The sequence below is a fragment of the Danio rerio genome, chromosome 16 (assembly GCF_049306965.1).
Source record: "Danio rerio strain Tuebingen ecotype United States chromosome 16, GRCz12tu, whole genome shotgun sequence".
Taxonomy (NCBI): Eukaryota; Metazoa; Chordata; class Actinopteri; order Cypriniformes; family Danionidae; genus Danio; species Danio rerio.
In genome coordinates this window covers 41,192,100-41,215,000 of record NC_133191.1, presented here as the reverse complement: position 1 = coordinate 41,215,000, position 22,901 = coordinate 41,192,100, and the positions used below count along the sequence as shown (strand labels likewise).

The window sequence follows — 22,901 nt, the reverse complement described above, 5'->3', positions numbered from 1 at the left end:
AGTAATGTTCAACTTAATTTTATTTGTTTAAATTCAACATTAACAAATTGTTTACAACCCCTTAACTTAAAAAAAAAAGTAAATTCAAGGAATCATAATTTTTCAGTGTACCTGCATCAGTTGCATAGTTTAACTCCTATTCATGAATTCGCTCACAGTGAATCATGGTATAGTGTAGCGTCCATCCTATGCGCACTTCAGAATCTTGCCAGAAGTAGTAGGTCATCCAGGTACTTTTCACATATTGTTTTTCTATGAATTTGGACATACTACACTGCTGGCAAACTGTTTTTAGTGTACTATATGGAAGTATGCCATTTCTCATGCAGCCCTGGACTACACTACCCAACATGTTTTGCGCCTATTACCTACACAGCTGATATCAATCTGGGCACTGACACACACACAGCTGCAGATCATTGATTACACATTATATAAAAAGAACCACATTCACACTTAAACAGAAATGCAAATCTGAGAAAGGGTTGAGTGCAATTCTAAGTGTTTTCCTTGTTCTCTCTTCTGGATTATCAATTGTTTGGCGCCTGTCCCGTTCTCTGCCTGTTTATTGGATTACTCCCTTTGGATTCCCTTTTATGTACTGCTTGCTCCCGTTGACCCTTGCCTGTCTGACCACCCTGCTTCATAATAAAGCTGTGTATATGAATGAAATTGTATACACACTTCATAACAAGCTATTAGCATCATGTAGGACTTGACACTGCATTTTGTGGAAGGACATACTCATATTGTAAGGCTGGTCAACATTTCAGGAAGCAAACAAAATATCTGTTTGCATGTATAGAATGACCTATATTAACTGCACTTGAAATTTAAATAAATTAAAAATATACACCCAAACTATATACCACAACGAAGATGGAATATATATTCATACATGGAATACTGGAGGAAACTTTATACGTAAACATTAAGACATGCATTAAAGGAGTAGTTCACTTTTAGAATGATTGGTCACCATTGACTTCTACTTCCAGTTGATGGTCACCATTGATTTCCAAAGTAGGGAAAATTACTATGGAAGTCAATGGTGACCATCAGTTGTTTGGAAACATTTCTTAAAACATCTACTTTTATCTTCAACAGAGGAAGGAAACTCATACAGATATAAAACAAGTTGAAAGTGAAGAAATCTGGAAGATCTATTTTTTATATGGAAGCAAACTACTCCTTGTATCAATATATTAAAAGGGAACATGAAAATAATGCATTCTAGAAGCATCTCAATATTATTTTATACTCAGAATAGGTTTGATTTGATAGCCAATACACACACCTAATGTTATGCCTTTCCTTCTCTAAACTCACATTGTGGCGATGTTCTGAACATTACGAGTCCTAGTGTTGGGTTATAACATCTGGATGCACAATTAACACCATGTTGGCTATTTTAAGCAAGTTTCTCTCCATTTCTAATTGCATGACGGTAGCTGTGTGTGGTGAACTGTCCATCTATTTATCTATCTGTCTGTCTGCCAGGCTGGATGCCACCACAGAGAACCAGAGACCCAGACGTCATTTGTCTGGGCAGAGCCTCATTAATTAACATATGGCGAGCAATTATCTCATGGGTCATTGCTCATTTTTATGAATTAATGTTCTGTAAACAAGAGAAAACTAACAAGGTAATGAGGTCAGAAGATGGAAAAGGAAATTTAATTCCATAAATTTTACAGCTAGGAACTATTATAGCACTGGCAGAATATGGAAAGTTTGCACAAAACTGAATGCAGGAGCCTATAATTTTTTAAGGCCAAGCAATTACTGGGGATTTATTTTTTTATGTCTCAGTCTGAACAGCAAGTTTACCTTAACAGATAGCTCTATCAACTATCAGTGTTGCCAGATAGAGCCAACTTTTTCCAGCCCAAAAAGCAGCCCAAAACATGCCCCAACTATCTGACATTGTCAAAATTGATTTATTCTTATTAAATGACAACTTATTTACATTGTGGGATGTTTTTTATTAGTCGTTTACATTTTAAGACTTTTTATTTGAAAAACAAATGTTACACAGTGTTTACTATGGAATGCAAAAACGTTAAAGCTGATTATCTCAAAATCCTTCAGAACGCAGATAAAACCTTATAATTCCTAGGTGACAAAGTGCTAAATTACTTATGATTTATTATTGATGCTTAGTACTGCTAGCCTTTGTAGACATTTTAAAATTTTTATTATTTTACTTCGATCACCACTGAATAGGCTATATTATGGGGGAAAGGCCTAAAGACCTTCTCCCTTTCAAAAAAAGTCGAAGCGAATAAGCGAATAATTAGCATATTTAATTATCATGAGCGCATGAGTTGCTCACTACAGCTCGTGTCAGTTGTGACCTGTCTTTTTTGTTTTGTTTTACGGCCAGATGTTCCACAGATCCTATTTTGAGTTTTTTTTTTTTTTTTTTTTTTTGCGTCAATGCGCTCGGTAGGAGCCTGACATAGGCGCAGAAAGAAGTCCTGATTTAAATGCGCCTCACATCTGTGTGGCTCAGCAGCAGCAGTCAGAGTACCTGCGGCGCGCGGAGACAGAGCAGAGGTGTTCGCCAGCATCATCTGAGAGAGGGAGGGCTTAACTTCTCTTAAATACTGGAGGACACATCAGAGCCTCTCTCACAGCATCAGCGCCCGACACCCGGAGACGACATGGCAAACGCGTACCTGCAGGGAGTAGAGATCTCAGCCTCGCAGTTCCTGGATATATTCCATCATTATGACAACGATGGTAATTGCTTTCCTTATTTTGCGGATTTCATGAACAAACGTTTTTTGGGGGAAAGAAAAAGGAAGTCTTGCCACCTGCTTTCCAAAAGTTTGGTTAGAATAGTGGTTATCTTGCATTAACCTGTGAGGAAGTCAGATTTTGAGAAAAGGCAAGAGTGTTAATTATTTCAGATTCTGACTGATGAAAGCACATCTGTTATTTGAAACTGTGTTGTGTGATTGATGTGGGCTGTAAATGCTCTCAGGTAATGGATTTATCGAGGGGAAGGAGTTGCAGAATTTTATCAAAGAACTTCAACAAGCTCGAAAGCAAGCGGGACTGGTGAGTCACAGTTTTATTCAATCTTCTGCTGCTGCGTATTGTGAGGTCAGCAATCAGGCTGGGGGTTATGGGACAGACGACGATGTTGTGTATATTAAAAATAATTAATAATAATATTAATAATAATAATAATAATACACATTATTGATTAGTAGTAATTAAAATAACTATAGTGATTAATATTAGCAGACCTTAACCATTGACGTCCAAGTATTAATGTCTGTAGAAAATGTGAAAAATCTTTCCAAAAATAAATAAAATACAATATTCATTGCATTTTTGCAATGTTTCACTTAAAAATATATTTCTGCTGCTTGTTTAAAATGAGCTGAACAATTCTGGAAGTTTTTTGGAGGGGAAGCTTAATTGTTTCATGTTCAATCTACTTAAATGTGGTTATTAAGGTAATTATTTTGTGTTGGGACAACATGAATTAATTGAATGAGACTTTTTTTTGAAAATGCAAAACTGATTATTTAAAAATAAAATGAGACAAATATTTATTGGGTTTACTAAATTTAAGGTTGTAAACAATTTATGTACTGAAATTCAGCTTATGTAAATTGTTTGCAACAATTTGCAATTAACTATATTTTCAGTGTATTATATTATAAATAATATGTTGAAAATTTTATAGACCCATACTCGCATAGACAGCACATGCTCACATGAACATGCATACATAATTGAAACAATCTTGTGTGAAATCGTTTGGTGGCTCCTTTTGATATTGCAAGGACATGCCAAAAGATCGCAAATGTGCTATATGCACATGGACTTTACATTTTCAACCAGGCAGCCCAAGGGCTTCCGGTGACCTGTCTTTTCATTACAAAATTGTCACATTTAAGATTTGATTTCTTAAAAATCAGCAATCTTTACTGCCTGTTAGATATACGATGTGAAGTGTGTCTCAGATTGGACAAGCACTGCATTAAATTCCATTTCCTTCCGCCTTGTCTTTAAAATATGACAGTTTATTTTACCTCAGTATTTTCAAATGGTATTTCTGCGATAGCTAGAATGGTTACAATGGTCTTTCATCTCGTTTTACACTTGAACAACTGAATGCTTAAGTCTATTTAACTGAATGTATTGTAATTACATTACAACATCAATGCTGTAAAAACAAGCTTGTGAAATTAAAAACAGTCACATTAAGCTTTCACCGGAAGTTCATTGTTGACTTTAAAACTCTAGCTGTGCATAGAGCCCATTTCAGCTTCCTTGAATGTAAAAAAGAAAAAAACGTTTTTAATTTTTAGGTCCCCCTATGGACAGAAATGCAAAATGATACTTCAGATTTATGAACACTGATTGTACATATAGCGTGTAATCACAATGGTTTCCTCATGATTTTCCTATGGATTTTACATTTTTGAGTCTCTTATTTTTGTATTATCTTGTGTATGGTGGACCAGAGAGTTCAATTGTGCTGCAAGTTAAGAAAAAAAAAAAAAAAACACTAACAAATGGAAAAAACAACTTTTCATCGTTTTGATGACACACAAATACAGACACGTCCTCTCTGATAACAACACTGCTGACTCTAAACAAGAAACAGCAGGGTTTGTCAATTTTTTTGGTCTCAAAACACTTCTGTTGTCTGCACAATTTGCAGCACATTTCTTTATTTGCATTTGTTGTCAAATTGATGAAGATGTTTTCTGAACTTGTTGTGTTTTCTTAACTTGCAGTAGAGTTAAGCCTTCTTGGCAAATTAAGCAAGTAAAATAGATTATATGTAGACTGTAAATATTACGGAATCTAAAAAAAAAAAAACATGGTGAAAAGGAATGACTTCCTGGTTAAGCTATGAGTGCCATCATGGTCACAGGTCATCTTAAAAAATCTAACATTGTTTCAGCAAAATAACTCTTTATAGATGACCTTTGAGAAAATATCGTGGATTAAATGGCTCTGCATCACCTCTAGCGTTTCTAAAAGATGATGAATTCAGTCTTTGCTGTGTCATATGATAAAGTGGCTTATTATGAGACTTGTTTTAAGCTCTGCTAGAGGACAGTTTATCTCTCCATCTGTGTTCATGCACATCTGCTGCTGAAGTCACGCAGGATAAACTCTCATCTGTGTTTTTCACAATAACTCCACCATCCTCTACACATGCAATCTGCTGTTACATACAGTACACCACGGGTCAAAAGTTGAAGTAAAAAAAATAAAAAAAGATCAGTGAGTTTTTAAAAATCTTTTCCAATAAGCTTACTCTGCTCATCAAGGCTGCATTTATTTGATCAAAAACACAGTATTTACAACGTAAAATATGATAATTTATTCCTGTGATATGAAGTAAGATTTTCAGCGTCATTACTCCAGTCTTCAAAAATCAATACAATATGATAATAAAAATAATGATTTTAATGATAATAAAATGTTAAGTGTTATTTTCAGTGCTGAAAATTGTTGGGCCTCATTGTTTTGATGGCAACTTTGATTCAGTACCATTAAAAGGTACTTTTAATATGTTTTTACTTATTGAACAAGGACACATTAAAGAGTGAACAATGATTTTATTTAAAACTAATATTTTGAACATTCAGTTTATCAAGTAAATATAACCCTAAAAAAAATGCTGATTGTCCCAACAAAACTCTGTAGAAGTTGTTTTCAACATTGAAAATTATAATAATCATTGTTAATATCTGATAACCAATAATAACTGATAATAACAGAACAGAAAAATCAACATTTCAATCATTTCTGAAGGATCATGTGACACTGAAGACTGGATTAATAATGTTGAAAAATCATATTTGTATAGCATGAATAAAAACATTTGAAATACAATCAATAAGAAAAAAAGCTGTTTTGCAGTTTTTACTATATTTTTTTGATCAGATAAATGCTAATTGCCAAAATTGGTGTAAAAAAAACATCTTGCTGATCGCAGATTTTGATGAAGGAACCAGGACTCGATATAGAGAAAAGACCTTGGATGAAACTCATCACTGTTACAGATGATGGTTTGTTCTTGTCTGGAATAAACACATGCTGAAATTGGCAAACAAACAACATCCATAAAGGCTGAGGCTGACTGAATAGATGCTGAATAACTGCTGCTGAATGAGTGTTGAGAATGTCGTAAATGGTGTTTTTCAGTTATTCTGTCATGAAGGTCAGAGATTTTAGTCATTTAGCTCTGTAATTACTTCTGTCTGAGCAGCTCAGGGTTGAGCATTTACATTACATTCATATCAGTGAAGGCTTGCTTTGTGGATCATTTAAAAATGAATGATTGTAAATGTTTAATCAGTGTTGAAAATAATCAATCAATCAATATTTTACAACAACAGTAGTAACAATGATGTATTAATAATAACTAAATATAGTAAAACACATTTAACAGTGAAATGCTTCAACTTAAACAAATGGTAAAAATACATATTAATAACACAGATTTGACGACGACGACTACTACAACTACATACTACTGTAAATCAATCAAAATACATATTAAAAACTTGGATTGGCTGATAGTGGATTGACTAGTAATAGTAGTAGGATGAGGAGGAGGAGTAATAATAATAATAATAATAATAATAATAATAATAATGATAATAATAATAATAATAATAATAATAAATTCATTTATTCAATCCCTGAGCCGGTCGTGGGGGCAGCAGTCTCAAGAGAGATCCCCAGAGGTCTCTCCCTCTCCAGACACTTCCTCCAGCTTCTCTGACGTGATCCCGAGGCGTTCCCAGGCCATTCCCAGGGACACCGTTCCACCAGCATGTCCTGCGTCTTCCCAGAGGCCTCCTCCCGGTGGGACATACTTGGAACACCTCCCTAGGTAGGAGTCTAGGAGGCATCTAAAACAGATGCGCAAGCCACCTCAGCTGACTTCTCTCGATGTAGAGGAGCAGCGGCTCTACTCCGAGCTCCTTCCGGGTGACAGAGATCCTCACCACCGCCTATAAGGGTGCGCCCTGCCACCCTGTGAAGGAGACTCATTTCAGCTGCTTTTATCCAAGATTTTGTGCTTTTGGTCATGACCCAAAGCTCATGACTATAGGTGAGAGTAGGAACGTAGATTGACTGGTAAATCGAGAGCTTTGGCTTTCAGCTCAGCTTTTATACCACAACGGACCGGTACATCGACTGCATTACTGCTGCCACTGCACCAATCTGCCTGTCAATCTCATGTTCCACCCCCCACCCCCCTCGTGAACAAAACCAAGATACTTGAACTCCTCCACCTGGGGTATTGACTTTTCTTCAACCTGGAGATGGCAGACCACCTTTTTCTGGTGGAGCACCATGGCCTTGGAGGTGCTTATCCCAGCCGCGTCACACTAGGCAGCAAACAGCCCCAGTGCATGCCGATTGTCCATTTTCGATGAAGCCAACAAAAAAAACTTTATCTGCAAATTACACAGATGAAAATCTGTGGTCCCTGAAGCGGACCCCCTCCCGCCCAAGGCTGCACATAGAAACACTGTCACAATTAACAGAATTGGTAGCCTTGCCTGAGTCCAACATGCACTGGAAACAAGTCTGACTTATTGCCGGCAATGTAAACCAAACTCCTGCTTTGTTCATACAGGGACAAGACAGTCCTTAACAGAGCGACTCTGACCCCATGCTCTCACAGCACCCTCCACAGAATGCCACAAGTGACATGGTTGAATGTCTTCTCTTAAGTCCACATGTGGACTGGTTAAGCATACTCCCATGAACCCTCGAGCAACCTGGTGAGGGTATAGAGCAAGTCCAGCATACCACGGCCGGAGCGAAAACCGTATTGTTCCTCCTGGATCTATAGGTTCAACGATCGGCCGGATCCTCTCCAGTACCCTGGCATAGACTTTCCCAGGGAGGCTGAAGAGTGTAGTTCCCCCTATAGCTGGAACACACCCTCCAGTCCCCCTTCTTAAAATTGGGAACCACTACCCCAGTTGCCCAGTCCAGAGGTATTGTCCCTGACCTTGTAGAGATGTGTCAGCCAAGACAGCCCCTCAAAATCCAGAGACCCAAGCTTGGGTGATGAGTGAGTCCACCCCTGCATACCCAGTCTCTGCTTCCTCAATGAAAAATGTCAGTGGGGTCGAGGAGATGCCCAAAGTATTCCTTCCACCGTCCAACAACATCCCCAGTCAAGGTCAACAGCTCCTCACTTGCACTGTAAACAATGTCGGTGTGGAACTTCTTTCTCCTTTTGAGGTGCCGGGTAGTTTGTCAGCATGTCTTTGGGGTCGACCAGTAGTTTTCCTCCATATTGTCCTCAAACTCTTCCCAGGCCCTCCCAGGCCCGAGTTTTTGCTTCTGCAACCACCCGTGCCATCAGCTGCCTCTGGAGTCCTACAAGCCAAACAAGCCCCAATAGAAACCAAATGCATTATTATTATTATTATTATTATTATTATTATTATTAATATTCATACTACTAATAATAATAATAATAAGAAGAAGAAGAATAATAATAATGATCATTGATGGCAATTAATATTAATGATATAATGATTAATATTATTAAATATTATCAATAATAATAATAATAATAATAATAATAATAATAATAATAATAATAATATACACGAGAACACATTGGAAAAAATCCATCCAAAAAAAAAAAAAACAGCTAATTTTAAATGAGGATGAAACCTTCAGGTTACTCTAATATACAGCTGCACGCTGGTCCGAGATTGTAAAAGCTTGACTCTTGTCCTCCACGCTGTCCTGAGGTGGTGTCCGGTTGCTTTGCTTTATTGCGATGTGCATGTCATTGAGTTACGACACCATTAGGCATAAAGAGGAGCTGATGGACTGTGACGGGACTGAGGAAAAGGAGTCGCTGGGTCATTTCACACCTTCAATGATTTCATGCTGGCCTTTTCTACACCAGAAATGTCTCTCATGGGTCTCTGTGTATAACAGCTCCATTCATTCTGACTTCAGGACAGTAAATGTGTCTTAGTTTGATTTAATCTTTACTTCAAGTGTGCTCACCTAAAATTCAAAAACTACACAAACTTCCATTATACTGACAGTTTAAACACATCAGATGAGTAAAATATGACTTCATACAACAAATAACAATGACAATATATGATCAATACTGTTTAATGTGAAACTACTAAGGTTTTACTTACATTAAATGGAGTTAAAATGACTTGAAAGTGGTTTTGAAAGCATGGTTTGCTTGACTTCATAAATTAAATTAACAAAAAATGTGTTGCAATGACGAATCAAAAATTTTTATATTTGCAATTTTGTTTGCACGTCTTTGTATTTGGATTTATTTATTTTTTGTGTTTTGTTTAAGTGCAACATCTAAAGGACTAAGGTAAATTGACTACAAGCTTATTTTAAAAATATATACATACATACATACTATTGGTAAAAAAAAAGGTTTTAATAGTTAATGTATTTACTATCATAAAACAATTATGAACAGTACTTGTGCAGCATTGATTAATCATAGTTCAACATTTTCTACATTATTAACATCCAAATCCATGCTTGTGAACATTAGTTAAAGGTGCGGTAGGTGATCTGGAAAAACGCTTACCGGTTAGCATAATAGCTTTGAAAGACAGTCCCACCCCTGCCGTCCAAAGCCACGTCTCCTGAAACAAGAACGTGCGCTCAACAGCAGACAACCCACTAGTTCATGTTATTCGTCAGTTGGAAATGGTCCCTTATGAAACTGAAAATGGTCACATCAATATTTTGCTGGAAGATATCAGGGGCTGAACAACACTTGGATATAACCCATTCATAACAACAACATCTATATCAGTGTTGGGGAGGTTACTTTGGAAATGTAATAGATTAACTGACAAATTACCCTATTTAAAATGTACAAAGTAAAATGTATAAAGTTGATTACTTTATAAAAGTAATTATATTTCATAAAATTTTCAAGCATTTATACCAAGCAGGTGTGACCTTACAGTTGCTCTGTTTACTGTTAGAATCTCATAATCGTTCATCATTTTCATCTTTCTGCAGAATGCATAGTGCATATCAAAAACAAGCAAAGCAACTGATTATTATTATCCAACATATCCCAGATTTCTAAGGAAAATTTAAATGTAACCCCATTTGTAATCTTTAACATTTTCACAAGTAACTGTAATTTAATTACACATTTTGCTCAGTAACTAACAAATTACTGTTACTTTTATTTTGAAATTAAATTACGTAACGCTGTTACATGTAACTAGTTACTCCCCAACACTGATCTAAATATGCTTTGCATGACTAAAATACTTTTAAAACATAATATTTCCTGTCTAAAAGAAATACTTTAGCCATGATGTCATTATTCCTCCATCGTGCAAATGTAACTCCAATATTGATTACATTCAGGTTTTTTAAGTGGTTTCAGCATTTGATTTTACTGCTGTGATCTCACGTGTCTCATGTGCACATGAACATGCAGTGCGCATGAACGTGTTCACACGCTAATGGTGGTTCTGCATGAACAGATGCGCAAATGTACAAATCTACATTTGCTGACAGATAGTTTGGGTTGCTTATCAGAATTATGGGAATTAATGGCCCGACAATATTTAATTGGATGAACATTTTAACACATTGAGATTATTTACTTTAATCATTGCTATTGGAATGTGAAGAGACTTTCAACCAGCACAACAAAAAAAATGTCCCTGAGGACAGTCACCTACTGCACCTTTAATGCACCGTGAGTTAACATGAACGAACAATACAATATATTTTCATTAATTAACATGAACAAATACTGTAATAAATGCATTGTTAATGTTAGTAAATGAATTTAAAATAGTCAATAGGCCATACTATGCAACAAAGAAAAATCTTATTCTTTGTTATATTCAACTGTACCAGTTATAGTCAGTCTTATTTGCGGCAAAAATCATTCGATGACAATTCTCTATAAAAGAATCACAAAATAGTCATCAATTATAAATATTTATGCTTTGCGCAATTCTTCAGATCATTAGGCGTTATCCATGTGTCTATTTTTTTTTTTACATTTCATAAAAAGATTAGCATGATCACTTATAAGCATCACTAATAAGTATTTAACTTTATCACGAGGTCTTCCTATGAATGACCATTGAACGTTATTTCACTTACTGTATTTAAAGATTTTATCTGTATTTAGATTTTATTTTATCTTTGAATATAAAATATTTATTTAGTCTGTCTAATGCTTGATTGTTGTATAATAAGTCTGCAATACACCAGTGCAATATGGCCTCAGAGATGCCCGCCTTCATTCATCTCAGCTGTATTGATTAGGAAGACAAATAAAATGACACTCTTAAAATTGAGTGGCCTTAACTACAATTGACATCAAAATACAGTTACAATGTTCTTATTTTGTCCATATTGTACTGCACAACAATATGGTGCTAATGAGGTGGGATATGGGAAAGCTTTATGTTTAAAGTGCAAGATAAATTAATTACAAATCTAAGTAAATGATAACTTAAAATATAAGTACAGTATAAAAATGTGTGCATAATATCAAATAAATAATTGAAAAAGTAGTACATAGTAATTAGGACCACTTATTAAAAAGTTGGACTGAATGTGAATTTTATTGGCATATCAAGTGGATAAAACTAACTGTGGAGTCTGGGCTTTAACTTTCATCATGTGAACAAACTGAAGTGTTTCACATTAAGTGATTTTTGCACAGTCACCGCTCTGTGTCCTTTGCCAAGACGGGCAGGTTTTTTTGAGGAATGAGAACTCCTCTCTTCTGTATCAAAAGTAATATAAAAACACAATCAGCGCTGTGCAATGAGGGCTGAAGACAGCAGCACATCCCATCTGTCTGTGTGGATTTGTTTTTACACATCAATGACTTTCAGAACGCAGCAAAATTCCACTGAAGCAGCCGGAAGCTTCATTGTAGCCAGAGAAGTCTGCAGCAAACCACTTTTTTTTCATTGCAATCCATAAATGTTACTTTTCAGGATGCCCGCTTGTTGATTTTTCTCCTGTTTGACTTTATTCCAGGAACTAACAGACAAAATGAAGGCCTTTGTTGAGAAATATGAGCAAAATGCTGATGGGAAAATAGGTATCATTGAGGTAAGGAAAATTGCTACATAATGTTTATTTCTAGTATATAATCTATTGTTACAATGTCAAAGACAGACAAACAAACAAGTTACAAGGACTCTCCATGGGCGTAATGTATTTTATACAGTAAAAAAAAAGAAAAAGAAAAAGAAAAAGCCAATTCTATGGCCTTGCCCTACCCCTACCTTAAACACAACCCTCACAGGAAATCTGTGGCAAAGATTTTATGTCAAAAGACCACATTAAGTATGATTTTGAAGAATTTGTATTACAAAAACATTTTGCATGTCCTCGTAAACCACTGTAGTAGGGTGCAACTACACTTTTAACTTACTGGCAGCCCTACTGTAACTTAACTTATTTTACAATAAAATAGCCTTATCGCAACTTCTTTTTAGGGTAAAATGCCCTTTACAATACTTTAATTTTACAAAATGACAACTTTTCAAGTTCTTATACAGTCATTTACGCTTGACACTAGCAACAAAACCTTTATTTTTAGTATATAGGCCTACTTTTAATTTTTGTAAATTCCAAATAAGGTATGATATCTATTTTACAACAATTATACAACAGTATTTTTATTATTCATTGTTATTATATTCAATTTTAAAGGGATATTTCATTCATCAATCTATTGTAAATGCATTTTATGATACAAGATGTTGTATTGTGTGTTGTTTGTTGATTTTTTCATTTAAAGTAGCAGTTCTTGATTACTTTAAATATAGTAGAATACCACAAATTAAGATACTGTAAAAGAAACCGTAAAAGTAAGTACTGGGGGTTTTTGCAGTAAATACATGTAAAATTGCGGCAAAGTTTAACTGTATGTCAAACCAGTGTCATTATACAAAAAAAACCTGCCCTTGTAAACCACCAAAACCAGTACATATACACACTGTGGCAATGCATTATATACTAGAAAATATTGCCAGGCTTATTACATAATAATAAGCAATTACCTAAGGATCAAAAATAATAATTTACTCCCTTTTTAAATTTCAGTTATTCTCATATATTTTAATATTTAATCCAGAATAATCAAAATCAGAATAAGCATTAAAGTTTTTCTTCACACTGGAATATGACAATATTATTTGAATCTTGTTTTGACATGTTATTTTACTTGGGGAGGTTATTTATAACATTAAAGTTGACTCATTGCATTTAAGATGCTTTTTATGTGTGTGTGTGTGTATACTTTTGTAAATGTTATTTGACTGCCAGTGATCTTTTAGGCTTCAAAATTATAGAGCTTTTGACATGTCAACATGACACAGCATTCAGCTCACGCTGTGTTTATTTATGTGAGAACGATTATGTTTGTGCATTTATGAAATGCTTTCATTCAACTGAAGTATTGCGAGTCACATTTGACCATCAAAACATCATTTATGAAAGCATAATTGCTGGTTCTGTAACCTGTTGAGAGTGATGAAAGTGTGTAGATTTACAGCTGTCAGCGGCTCTCTGTAGAGCAGTTCAGCCTTTGACACTTCATAATCAGACATCCTTTCAATAACTATTGCTCTCAGCATTTAAAAAACATCAACAAAATATATATGCACTTTTTGTGATTTAATATTTTTCTTTGCATCTTTCACAGTTGGTTCAAATACTTCCTACAGAGGAAAACTTCTTGCTATTTTTCCGACAACAGCTGAAGTCCTGTGCAGAATTTATGGAGGTGACTCTGAAATTTAAGCACCAATATCCTTTTTCACACAAACAGACATTTGCGAAAAATTACCACCAATTTTCCTGAAAGGGATCATGTGTGAACAGGCCCCTTTTAAAAATACCAGTAAATGCGTTCTGGCAATTTTCCGGAAAGAAAAGTTGTGACATTACAGGTAATTTGCTGGAATGCTGCTCTGTGTGAACGCAGAATGAAAATTGCCAGAAAGAGCTTGTTCATGATTAAAATGCGCTGAGGTGAGATGTCTACTCCAGCCTATTAGAACATTCAGACGCATTTACATCCGCGCTGTTTATAAAAATAAAAAACTTTGAATATTTAGATGCTATGTTAGTCAGATAATGTTTCTATGTTCCTTCTTAATGCCAACTGTCGAAAAAATGATTGATAAACTGCTGTTTGTTTACCTTCAAGCTCTGCTTTAGTTGCTTGATATGTGCACATAAAGCAGGCGGTGAGCACACACATATCGTTTCTCCATACGTTTTGTGTTTTTTGTTCACAGTACTATATATCCACAGAATTTGTTATGTAGTCAAATGCGTAAATATTTAACTGCAGTTTGCACTTCTGCCTTTGGGTGTCTCTGGGACAAAGCAGCCGCACGAATGCTAAAACTTTAAATAAAAGTTGAAATCATCAACAGAAGCCTGACTCCTATGTTAACAAATACAAACACAGCCATTTAGAGCTCATTTCTGGTTAATGATATCAGAATTAACTGGTATTTGGAATGAATGTGTGAATGGTTCAGTAAAGTCGTTCTGAAAATTTTACGGATATTTACCGGTATCACAGTGTAAAAGGGGTTATTAATCTTACCCTTGTTTTTAATAATCAGTTCTTAAACTGGTTTGTTGTATGCAAACCTCAATGGTTTAAACATACAGTATGAACTTCAATTTTTTTTTTTTTATGAAAGCAGAAATTATGCAATTTAGCTTAAATTGATTTGAATTTATATTTATTTATATATATTTGTATATATATATATATATATATATATATATATATATATATATATATATATATATATATAGAGAGAGAGAGAGAGAGAGAGAGAGAGAGAGAGAGAGAGAGAGAGAGAGAGAGAGAGAGAGAGCGAGAGAGAGAGAGAGAGAGAGAGAGAGAGAGAGAGAGAGAGAGAGAGAGACTTTTTTACATTTATAAATCCCTCAAAATTTAAATTATGAACCCAGAAAAAAAGCGGCAAACCAGAGAAAAGACTGAAGATAAAACACAAACAGTACGAGTAACTAAATCAGACATGGGTGTGGTGGAACATAAGCTGTAACCAAAGTAACAAATGACTATCAAAAGTCAAGGCATACAAGGCTACTACAGGTGTGTTCCAAATTACATTCTTATGCACTATTCTATGCCATTTTTTAGTATATTGTTAGTAGTGCATTCACCCAACTTACTTTTTAGGGTAGCTTTTATGTGATTTTATTTGACTTAGATTTTTAGATTTGTTAGTATTATTTTGTGCAATTTAATCATTTTATTATTAAATGGGTCACACTTTACAATAAGGTTCATTAGTTAATGTCAAGTAATGCATTTACTAACATGAACAAACACTGAACATAACATTTACAACTGTATTTATTCATGTTATTAAACGTTAGTTAGTGAAAATGCAGTAGTTTATTGTTAGTTCATGTTAACTCATGGTGCATTAACTAATGTTAACAAGCATGGACTTAAATGTTAATAATGCAATAGTTAATGTTCAAATATGATTAATAAATGCTGTACAAGTGTTGTTCATGATTAGTTCATGTTAGTAAAGGCATTAACTAATGAACCTTATTGTAAAGTGTTACCATTAAATGTTTATAATTTATCCTTGTGTCATTTATAGCTGCACATTTTATGACTGTAAATTGCCTTGAGATGCTACTTTTAAAGGCGCTATATAAAAATACATTGTATTATCATTATTATTATTATTATACGATTTAAAAGATTTTAAATAGAACAATTGCTCTTTAAATATGTGGATTATGCACTTATTCAGCTGATAAACAACACTTCATGCACTCAATGCTCATGTAGCAGAAGGGTAAGAGCTATTGGGCACTAAGGTTGGATTTATTTGTTTATTTTTACAGGTACTATTTGGTAGTTTGGTCCTTCAATTAATTTAACTGAAAGACAGTTTGCATTTTCATTTAGTAAAAATAGAAAAAAAAACTGTGTTCCATTTAGGACAACAATAAACTCATGCACATGCTTGAGTGTGTTAGTGTATAAGTGCATAGTCTGATTTGGGACGCAACTAGTAACATACAAAATTACTTGCTCAGAAACATTATAAATGTCTAAATAAGAGTCATAAAATTCAAAAAGCCTCTGATGATGTTCTTTTAGACTATTTGTAATCAAATGCATCTTTGGGGAGCATTCTTTCAAACTTTTAAATGGTAGTCCATGCTCCACATGCTCTTTTAAAAGTGCAAGTTTAAATGCAAGTTTAAATGTAAGCACTAACCTCATTTAACTTATTTTTCAGGCTTGGAGAATATATGATGCTGATCACAGTGGATACATTGAAGCTGATGAGCTGAAGGTAGGAAACCAATTTTAACCACTTTAGATCTTACCGACAAAACTCTTTAGAAACTCAACCTTTAATGATCTACAGAGATAAATATGAAGTCTCAGGAGACCTAAAGATAATAACACTAATCTTAAACCTAATATTGTACCAACAAATACAGTACATACGGTGTGTTGCTTTGACCTATAGAAAGGACACCGCCAGTACTGTAAAAAGCTCTAGCTTACAACAAAGCTGACATGCTCTTTTCAGAAAGGTGACAAATCCACCATGGTGACATTTCAGGTTCTGTTTGATCACACCAAAACATAAAGAACAATACAGTGAAGCAAAACATACGTGCTGCATTATTCCATCGTCGAAAAATAAAATAACAACTGTAGGCCTATGGGAGTTTAATATAAATTTCTAGGATATCTATAAATTGACATATCCTGTTTGACTAAAACTGTAGTTGGAGTTATTACAAATTCAGGTCTTTATGGGAATTCAGGGTTAAACTACGATATCATATTTTAAACTTTAGTTGATGTGTAATGTAGCTATTTGAACATAAACAACATCTCTGGATGTAATATGCTTAAAGTTCGATGCAAAGGGAGGCATTAGCATTTACAAAGTTAGCTTAGTAAACCCTGAAGCAAATGAAGTTTGGGGACTACAAAAAAAAAAAAAAATATCCAGACTAGTAAGATTACAAATGCTTCAGGTTACATGCATTCACCATGCGCATACACCCCATGCAGCAAAGGGGCGTGGCCAGAGACTCTAATGTTTTAGCAGAAAAAGCTGAAAATGGCATCCAAACACAGTTTTTTCCACAAAGCTCATTCTGTTTCTGTATTTTGGCTTCCAAAGGACACAACACAAAGAGAGAAGTGCTTGCAGTTTAATTTTAATTATGTTCTAGACAATAATAAAAAAATATAAAGCTAGCATTTGACAAAGGACAGCTTACAGAATCTCTCCTAGTTCAGTTCTGGATTCAGCTAAAAGCTCCTCAAAGAAGGAGCAGCTCCAACCCTATAAGAAGAAGCTGTGAATTGTAAGCCTCATCCAGTATTTTTGTTTGTTAAAATTGATCTATGACATTTAGCACTATATTGCTTTGCATCTTATAAACACAAGCAAGTCTTAAAATTATACTCTGGACCATGCCTTTAAGTAGACAGTTACACATGTTTAAAAAAAGTACACTACACTCAAAAAAATAAAAATGTTTTTGCTGCTTGTTCAAACTGCTTATTTAAAATTGAGCTGAAACAAAATTCTAGAGATTTCTTTTGAAAACTTAATTGTTTCATGTTCAATAAACTTTGTTACATTAACTAATGGATGTGTGTTGGGACAACATGAAGGAATTGTGTGGAATCATGCATTTTTTTTTTCCAGTGTAACCCTAAACCTAGTGTGCGAATTATACATTGATGATGGGGGGGTCAAGTTTTTTAGTTATGTTTGGTAATATGCTTCAGTGAACCAAAGTTATATATCTAATTCAAATACATCTAAATTATTCATGAAACCTGTTATTGTGTTTTCAGGGTTTTGAGGGTTTATTTGTGTTATTAAATAAACAGTGATCGGTTTGCTTTCCTGCACCTACTATTAATGGATGACCATGAAAGACTGCATGTATTTTTTACTCAGTCCTTGCTCTGTGAAACATAATGTGGGACACATTTAAAATAGAAAAAAAAAATTATAGGGGGGCTAATAATTCTGACTTCAACTGCAGATAAAATCGTGTCTTAAATTATGTTTATTAATTCATCTCCTAAAGTGACTTTGGATCTCTGATAAACAGGAGAGTTTAACTCTTTTGTATTATCAAACTTGGCACACAGATTTGCTGACAAACATACTGTACTTTAAAATACAGTTCCACACTATTATTGGCTGGTTTTTCATCAGACAAGACAAAGCTAAGCCATTTAGAGAGTAAATGACAACAAACCAACAATCAAATAAAACTCACAACAAACAAACTCAAGTCCCGTTCATCACTATTCTTGGGTCAAGAAGCAACATGTCAAAAAAAAAGAGGCAATCCTAACCCTAACTATCAATTCATGTCAGCTTAACAACACAACTAAACTAAGAATGCAAATTACTGTCATTTATACCTTCTAAAATGCAAGAGACTCATTCAGAAGGTCAGTCTTAGACATTTTGGATCACCCACATTATAATTTTCATCTCAATAAGTCAGCAATGCTCTTTATCGTGTGGACAGGAGAGAGTATGACAACAAACGGAACAAAAGGTTTGATTTGCAGAGCGGCATTAATAAGCATATGCACGCCTCAAAGGGGCTTGTGTAAAGCAAGCACTGAGGATTTGTGCATAGAAATTAAAATGGGAAGCGGTTTTTCTTTGAACAGCTGCCAGATTTACAGTCAGTGATTTGATGAGTGCAATCTGTCAACACCGGACCACTTTTGGACCCACTACTAATGGACCTCCGGCAGGAAGAGGAAATGCTGAGAGCTCTGTGAAATATGGATGCTGGATTTTGGAGACAGAATGACTGTACTTAATAATACAGAAAATTAATAGTTCTGGTGCTGGATGCTGACTGTCAGTTTTTCCCCCATTCATTTTCCCCTAGGGATTTAAAGAGAAAGTTTACAAAATTTGATTTAAAAGTTAAGAGTTGGACAAAATAAAGCTAGAAGACTGAATACATTTATTTGAGTTTCTTCATCCACAAAAAAAATAACTCATTGGATAGCTATTTAATTGAGGGCATAACTTCCATCCAATAAATTTGTTTAGCACAAACTAAAAAAGAAAAAAAAAGAAAAAAAAATTGGTGAATTGGTCTAACATGATTCTAGCAAATAAAGGTTTACATACATTTGTATTTTTAACTTAAACTCAAAGGTCTGATAATATCATGTGTTGTGCATTTCAAAGTCTCTTTGAAGTTTTGTTTGAAGTTATCCTAAATGAACTAAAAAAGCTATTTTAAGCATATTTCATCAGTTACAAATACATTTGATTGAGACTGATCTTATGACTAGGCCCACACGGAATCTGTGCGCGCAGAATTCTGCAGATTTTCCGCAGATTTTCCACAGAATTCCGCAGATTTCTGCAGTTTTTTGGCCCATTATAAATTCTGTTTATTTACTTGAGTAAATGTGTAAATCGGAATTTATTCAGTTTTTATTCAGTAATTTGTTACTTTTGATTTAATATATTAAAGTAAAAGTTAAAATACTCTGCAGGATACTCCCAAAATAATTCTGCAGAAATTCGCTGATTTTTACCAAAATTCTCAGCAGAAATAGCAAAAAACGTCCGCAGATTTCGTCTGGCCCTACTTATGACTAATTTTATGACAGTTATTGCTCACTGAGCAAAGCAACAAACATTTGCTAATTAAGCTGCCAACACCCAAAGCATAGGTGTTTCTGCGAGGTGGTAGTCTCAAAACTCAAAGCATTACATGAAAATCTTTTAAATCTCCAAACTAAAGATTAAACAAGTCTTTCTTATAACTTTAAACACCTACAGATAAGGTAAGATTACTTTTATTGTCAATATCCCTACTAGGTAGTTGGACCAACACAATTCCTTCATGTTGGACCAACGCAAAACGCTTAAGTTAACCTAATGGATTACAAATTTAAGAGGACTAAACATAAAACTAATAAATTGGCCAAAAAAATTACAAGAACCGTGTTGGATTAGTTCAATTTACACAGGAAGTCTGAACAAGCAGCAGTAATCATTCTTTGAGTGGATAAATGGTAATTGCTAGTACTCAATCTAATGTTTTGCAGAACTTTTTGAAAGACCTGCTTCAGAGGGCTAAAAAACCATATGATGAGAAGAAACTAGAGGAGTACACATTGACTACGGTAAGAGAACTATTGAGTTTAACCAATACATCTGCATTTTGTGTCATCTTAACAAAAAAACTTTTCTTTTTTCAGCTAAAAATTTTTGATTCAAATAAAGATGGGAAATTATGTCTGTCAGAAATGGCACGGTCAGTGAGCTTGCAAATTGCTTATGAATTTTAATCACTGGCTAATATCTTTTGATATCAAGATTGGAAATATGTCATTGTTTTTGTTAAACAGGCTGTTACCGGACAATGAGAACTTTCTACTAAAATTTCAGGTATGTCTACATTAAATCGGAATTCATAATTGATCTGGATTTTACCAGTTAAAGCTAAACAACTTGTTTTCTTTAGGGCGTAAAAATGGCCAGAAAAGAGTTCAACAAGATTTTTGAGTTATATGATAAGGTAAGTCATTGATCAGCCATTTATTCTTATGCTTTAATAATATTCAAAATCCAAAGATTGACAGCATAAAAGTGACAATTTTCCCAAAAATTGTGAAGTTTAACAAATTTTCAAGTGGAGCACATGAGATGATCACGGCTGGTCTCTCATCTGTAATAATAAGGAAGCCAATTGGATTATTCCAAACTCACTATAAATAGCCCATTTAGCACTACTCTCTTATCTTTGTTTTTGTGGACCCTGCGTAGATCAAGCAGTATCTAAGAGGGAACTCTTGAATTTATTCTCCGGTTACTCACTTTCTTTTTCTTCTGTCAAACACAAAAGATATTTTGAAGAATATTGTAAACCTGTAGCCATTGACATTCACACTTTTAATATGTATATAAAATTAATGAAGTGATAGTTCACTGATTTCCAACATTCATCTATTTTTGTTTAAAAAAAAAAGATATAATAAGAGGATATAGGCAGTTGACAAATAGGCAGTAAAATTATTTGTTTTAAAACCCTATTTAAAGAAAACATTGTTATATTTATGCAGGTTAAGATCTAATGATAGAGAAAATATCAGCGGTCAATAAAATATGTCCTATTGTGTGACAAACTTGTGTATTCTATTGTCGTTGTCCCCACTTGTTTGATAACGGAGGTGTTACTTTAGATGGCATGTACAGAAGCTGATCTGGGATTAGTTTATCACACAGATCGCGTTCGTCAGTCAGCGCTTATACATGCATTTGAACGGCGATGATCGATGCACAGCTTTAACCTCTTAAAGTCAAGTTCTATTGGGCTTTCTGGATTTTGCCTACCCAATTTCAAAAACATCTCAAATCTACATGCACGGAACCACTTATAGGGGTATTGGGCCAGTAGAGACCTGCGGAAGTAAATGACATCACAGACCCAGTACCAGGGGCCTGTTTCAGAAAGGAGGTTAAGTGAAAACTCAGAGTATTTTAACCCTGAAATGAGAGAAACTCTAGGTTTTCCGTTTCAAAATGGCAGGTTTGTTAAACTCGAGAAAGCAGGGTAAGTCAAGCCTGTTTCTGAAAGAAAGGTAACTTTAACTCAGAGTCAGTTACCTTGGTAACTTACTCTGTGAATCTAACCTGGTCCGGAGCAGGTTTTATTCTCTAAACTCTGAGTTCCCCTTCGGTTGGGGAACTTCAGTGCCATGAATGGGAGGATTCGGATCAGAAGCCGCTTATCTGGAGAGTATTGAACGGGCCAATGAATGAAATTAATTGGCAGCGTAAGCTTGCGCAGGTGTGCGACATCTGCAATCATCTCAGCATATAAGCACACCTGAAGCCAGCAGACGCCATCCCTTTTCGCTTCAGATCCTTTCTGAGTGAGTCGATGAGGGTTCCTCTTGCTGATCAGCACTTCAGAGCGAACGAGTGTGTCTCCCGGTCCAGAGTGGGTCTTCGCGGTGGCAGACGGTCGAGCTGGGTTACTCCCTTGCCTGCGGTTCTTTGGGTCCGGTCCTCCAGAGCGGTGCGTATAGTTGCAACTTTCCTAAAAGAGCAACACAGTCGTGCAGCACGTCCTTTTCAGGATGGCGCTCCGACTGTGCGTTTCTGGATGCGGGGGTTTCCTGTCTCCGGATGATGGACACGATCACTGCATTGCATGTTTGGGGGTCCAGCATGTTAATGCGGTGCTCGCGGGCGGTTCATGTCGTCATTGCGATGCCATGACCGTTGCACAGCTAAGATCGCGGCTAACTTTCGCAAGAGAGCGAGCCACCCCAGTTGCCTCCTGTTCTAAAAAAGCAGCGGGCGCTCGGGCAGATCTGAGGGTTTCAGCGGGAGCTAATCCGCCGCCCACGGGCTCGCGGACCTCTCGCTCCTCACGGCGCTCCATCCAAGCTTCGGGTGGTGAGAGTGATCCGTCTAACCAGATGGTAGCTCTCACACTCGCTGACACCGGAGATCAGATGTCCTCCGCGGCATCGGAGGGTGGGCTTTCACTGTCCGACGAAGATCCGGACCCGCTCGCCCCCTCCGGGCAGGTGAGCGCTGTCAAATCGGATCCTGAAGCGGACATGTTAGCCGTGCTTTCCCGGGCTGCTTCGGCCGTGGGGTTGGAGATGGTTTATCCCCCAGCTCCGCGGCCGGACCGACTAGATGGGTGCTACGTAGAGGACCAGAAGGCGAAGCCTTCGAAGCCTCTCGTCCCCTTCTTCCCGGAAGTGCACAGTAGGCTCACGCAGTCCTGGAGGGCACCTTTCTCTGCCCGTGCTGCGAGTG

The 22,901-nt window shown here is 35.7% G+C and overlaps 2 protein-coding genes across 10 annotated transcripts in view; one reads left to right on the top strand and one right to left on the bottom strand.

Annotated features, from left to right (window-relative positions):
• Positions 1-22,901, bottom strand: part of kiaa0319 (KIAA0319) — a 164,747-nt gene that overhangs the window by 132,192 nt on the left and 9,654 nt on the right. Inside the window, exon 2 of one of the 9 annotated variants that reach the window (XM_073926459.1) lies at positions 9,599-9,656. The exons of the other annotated variants lie outside the window; for them this stretch is intronic. The gene's annotated coding sequence lies outside the window, so the exon portion shown is untranslated. The remainder of the gene's footprint in view (positions 1-9,598; positions 9,657-22,901) is intronic. 9 annotated transcript variants of the gene reach the window in all.
• calb1 (calbindin 1) overlaps positions 2,636-22,901 on the top strand; it is a 32,717-nt gene continuing 12,451 nt past the window's right edge. Inside the window, exons 1-9 of the mRNA XM_001341568.6 lie at positions 2,636-2,745; positions 2,990-3,066; positions 12,046-12,120; positions 13,721-13,801; positions 16,332-16,388; positions 20,171-20,248; positions 20,324-20,379; positions 20,474-20,513; positions 20,590-20,643. Coding sequence (XP_001341604.1) covers positions 2,667-2,745; positions 2,990-3,066; positions 12,046-12,120; positions 13,721-13,801; positions 16,332-16,388; positions 20,171-20,248; positions 20,324-20,379; positions 20,474-20,513; positions 20,590-20,643 — 597 coding nt within the window. The 5' untranslated portion in view covers positions 2,636-2,666. The remainder of the gene's footprint in view (positions 2,746-2,989; positions 3,067-12,045; positions 12,121-13,720; positions 13,802-16,331; positions 16,389-20,170; positions 20,249-20,323; positions 20,380-20,473; positions 20,514-20,589; positions 20,644-22,901) is intronic.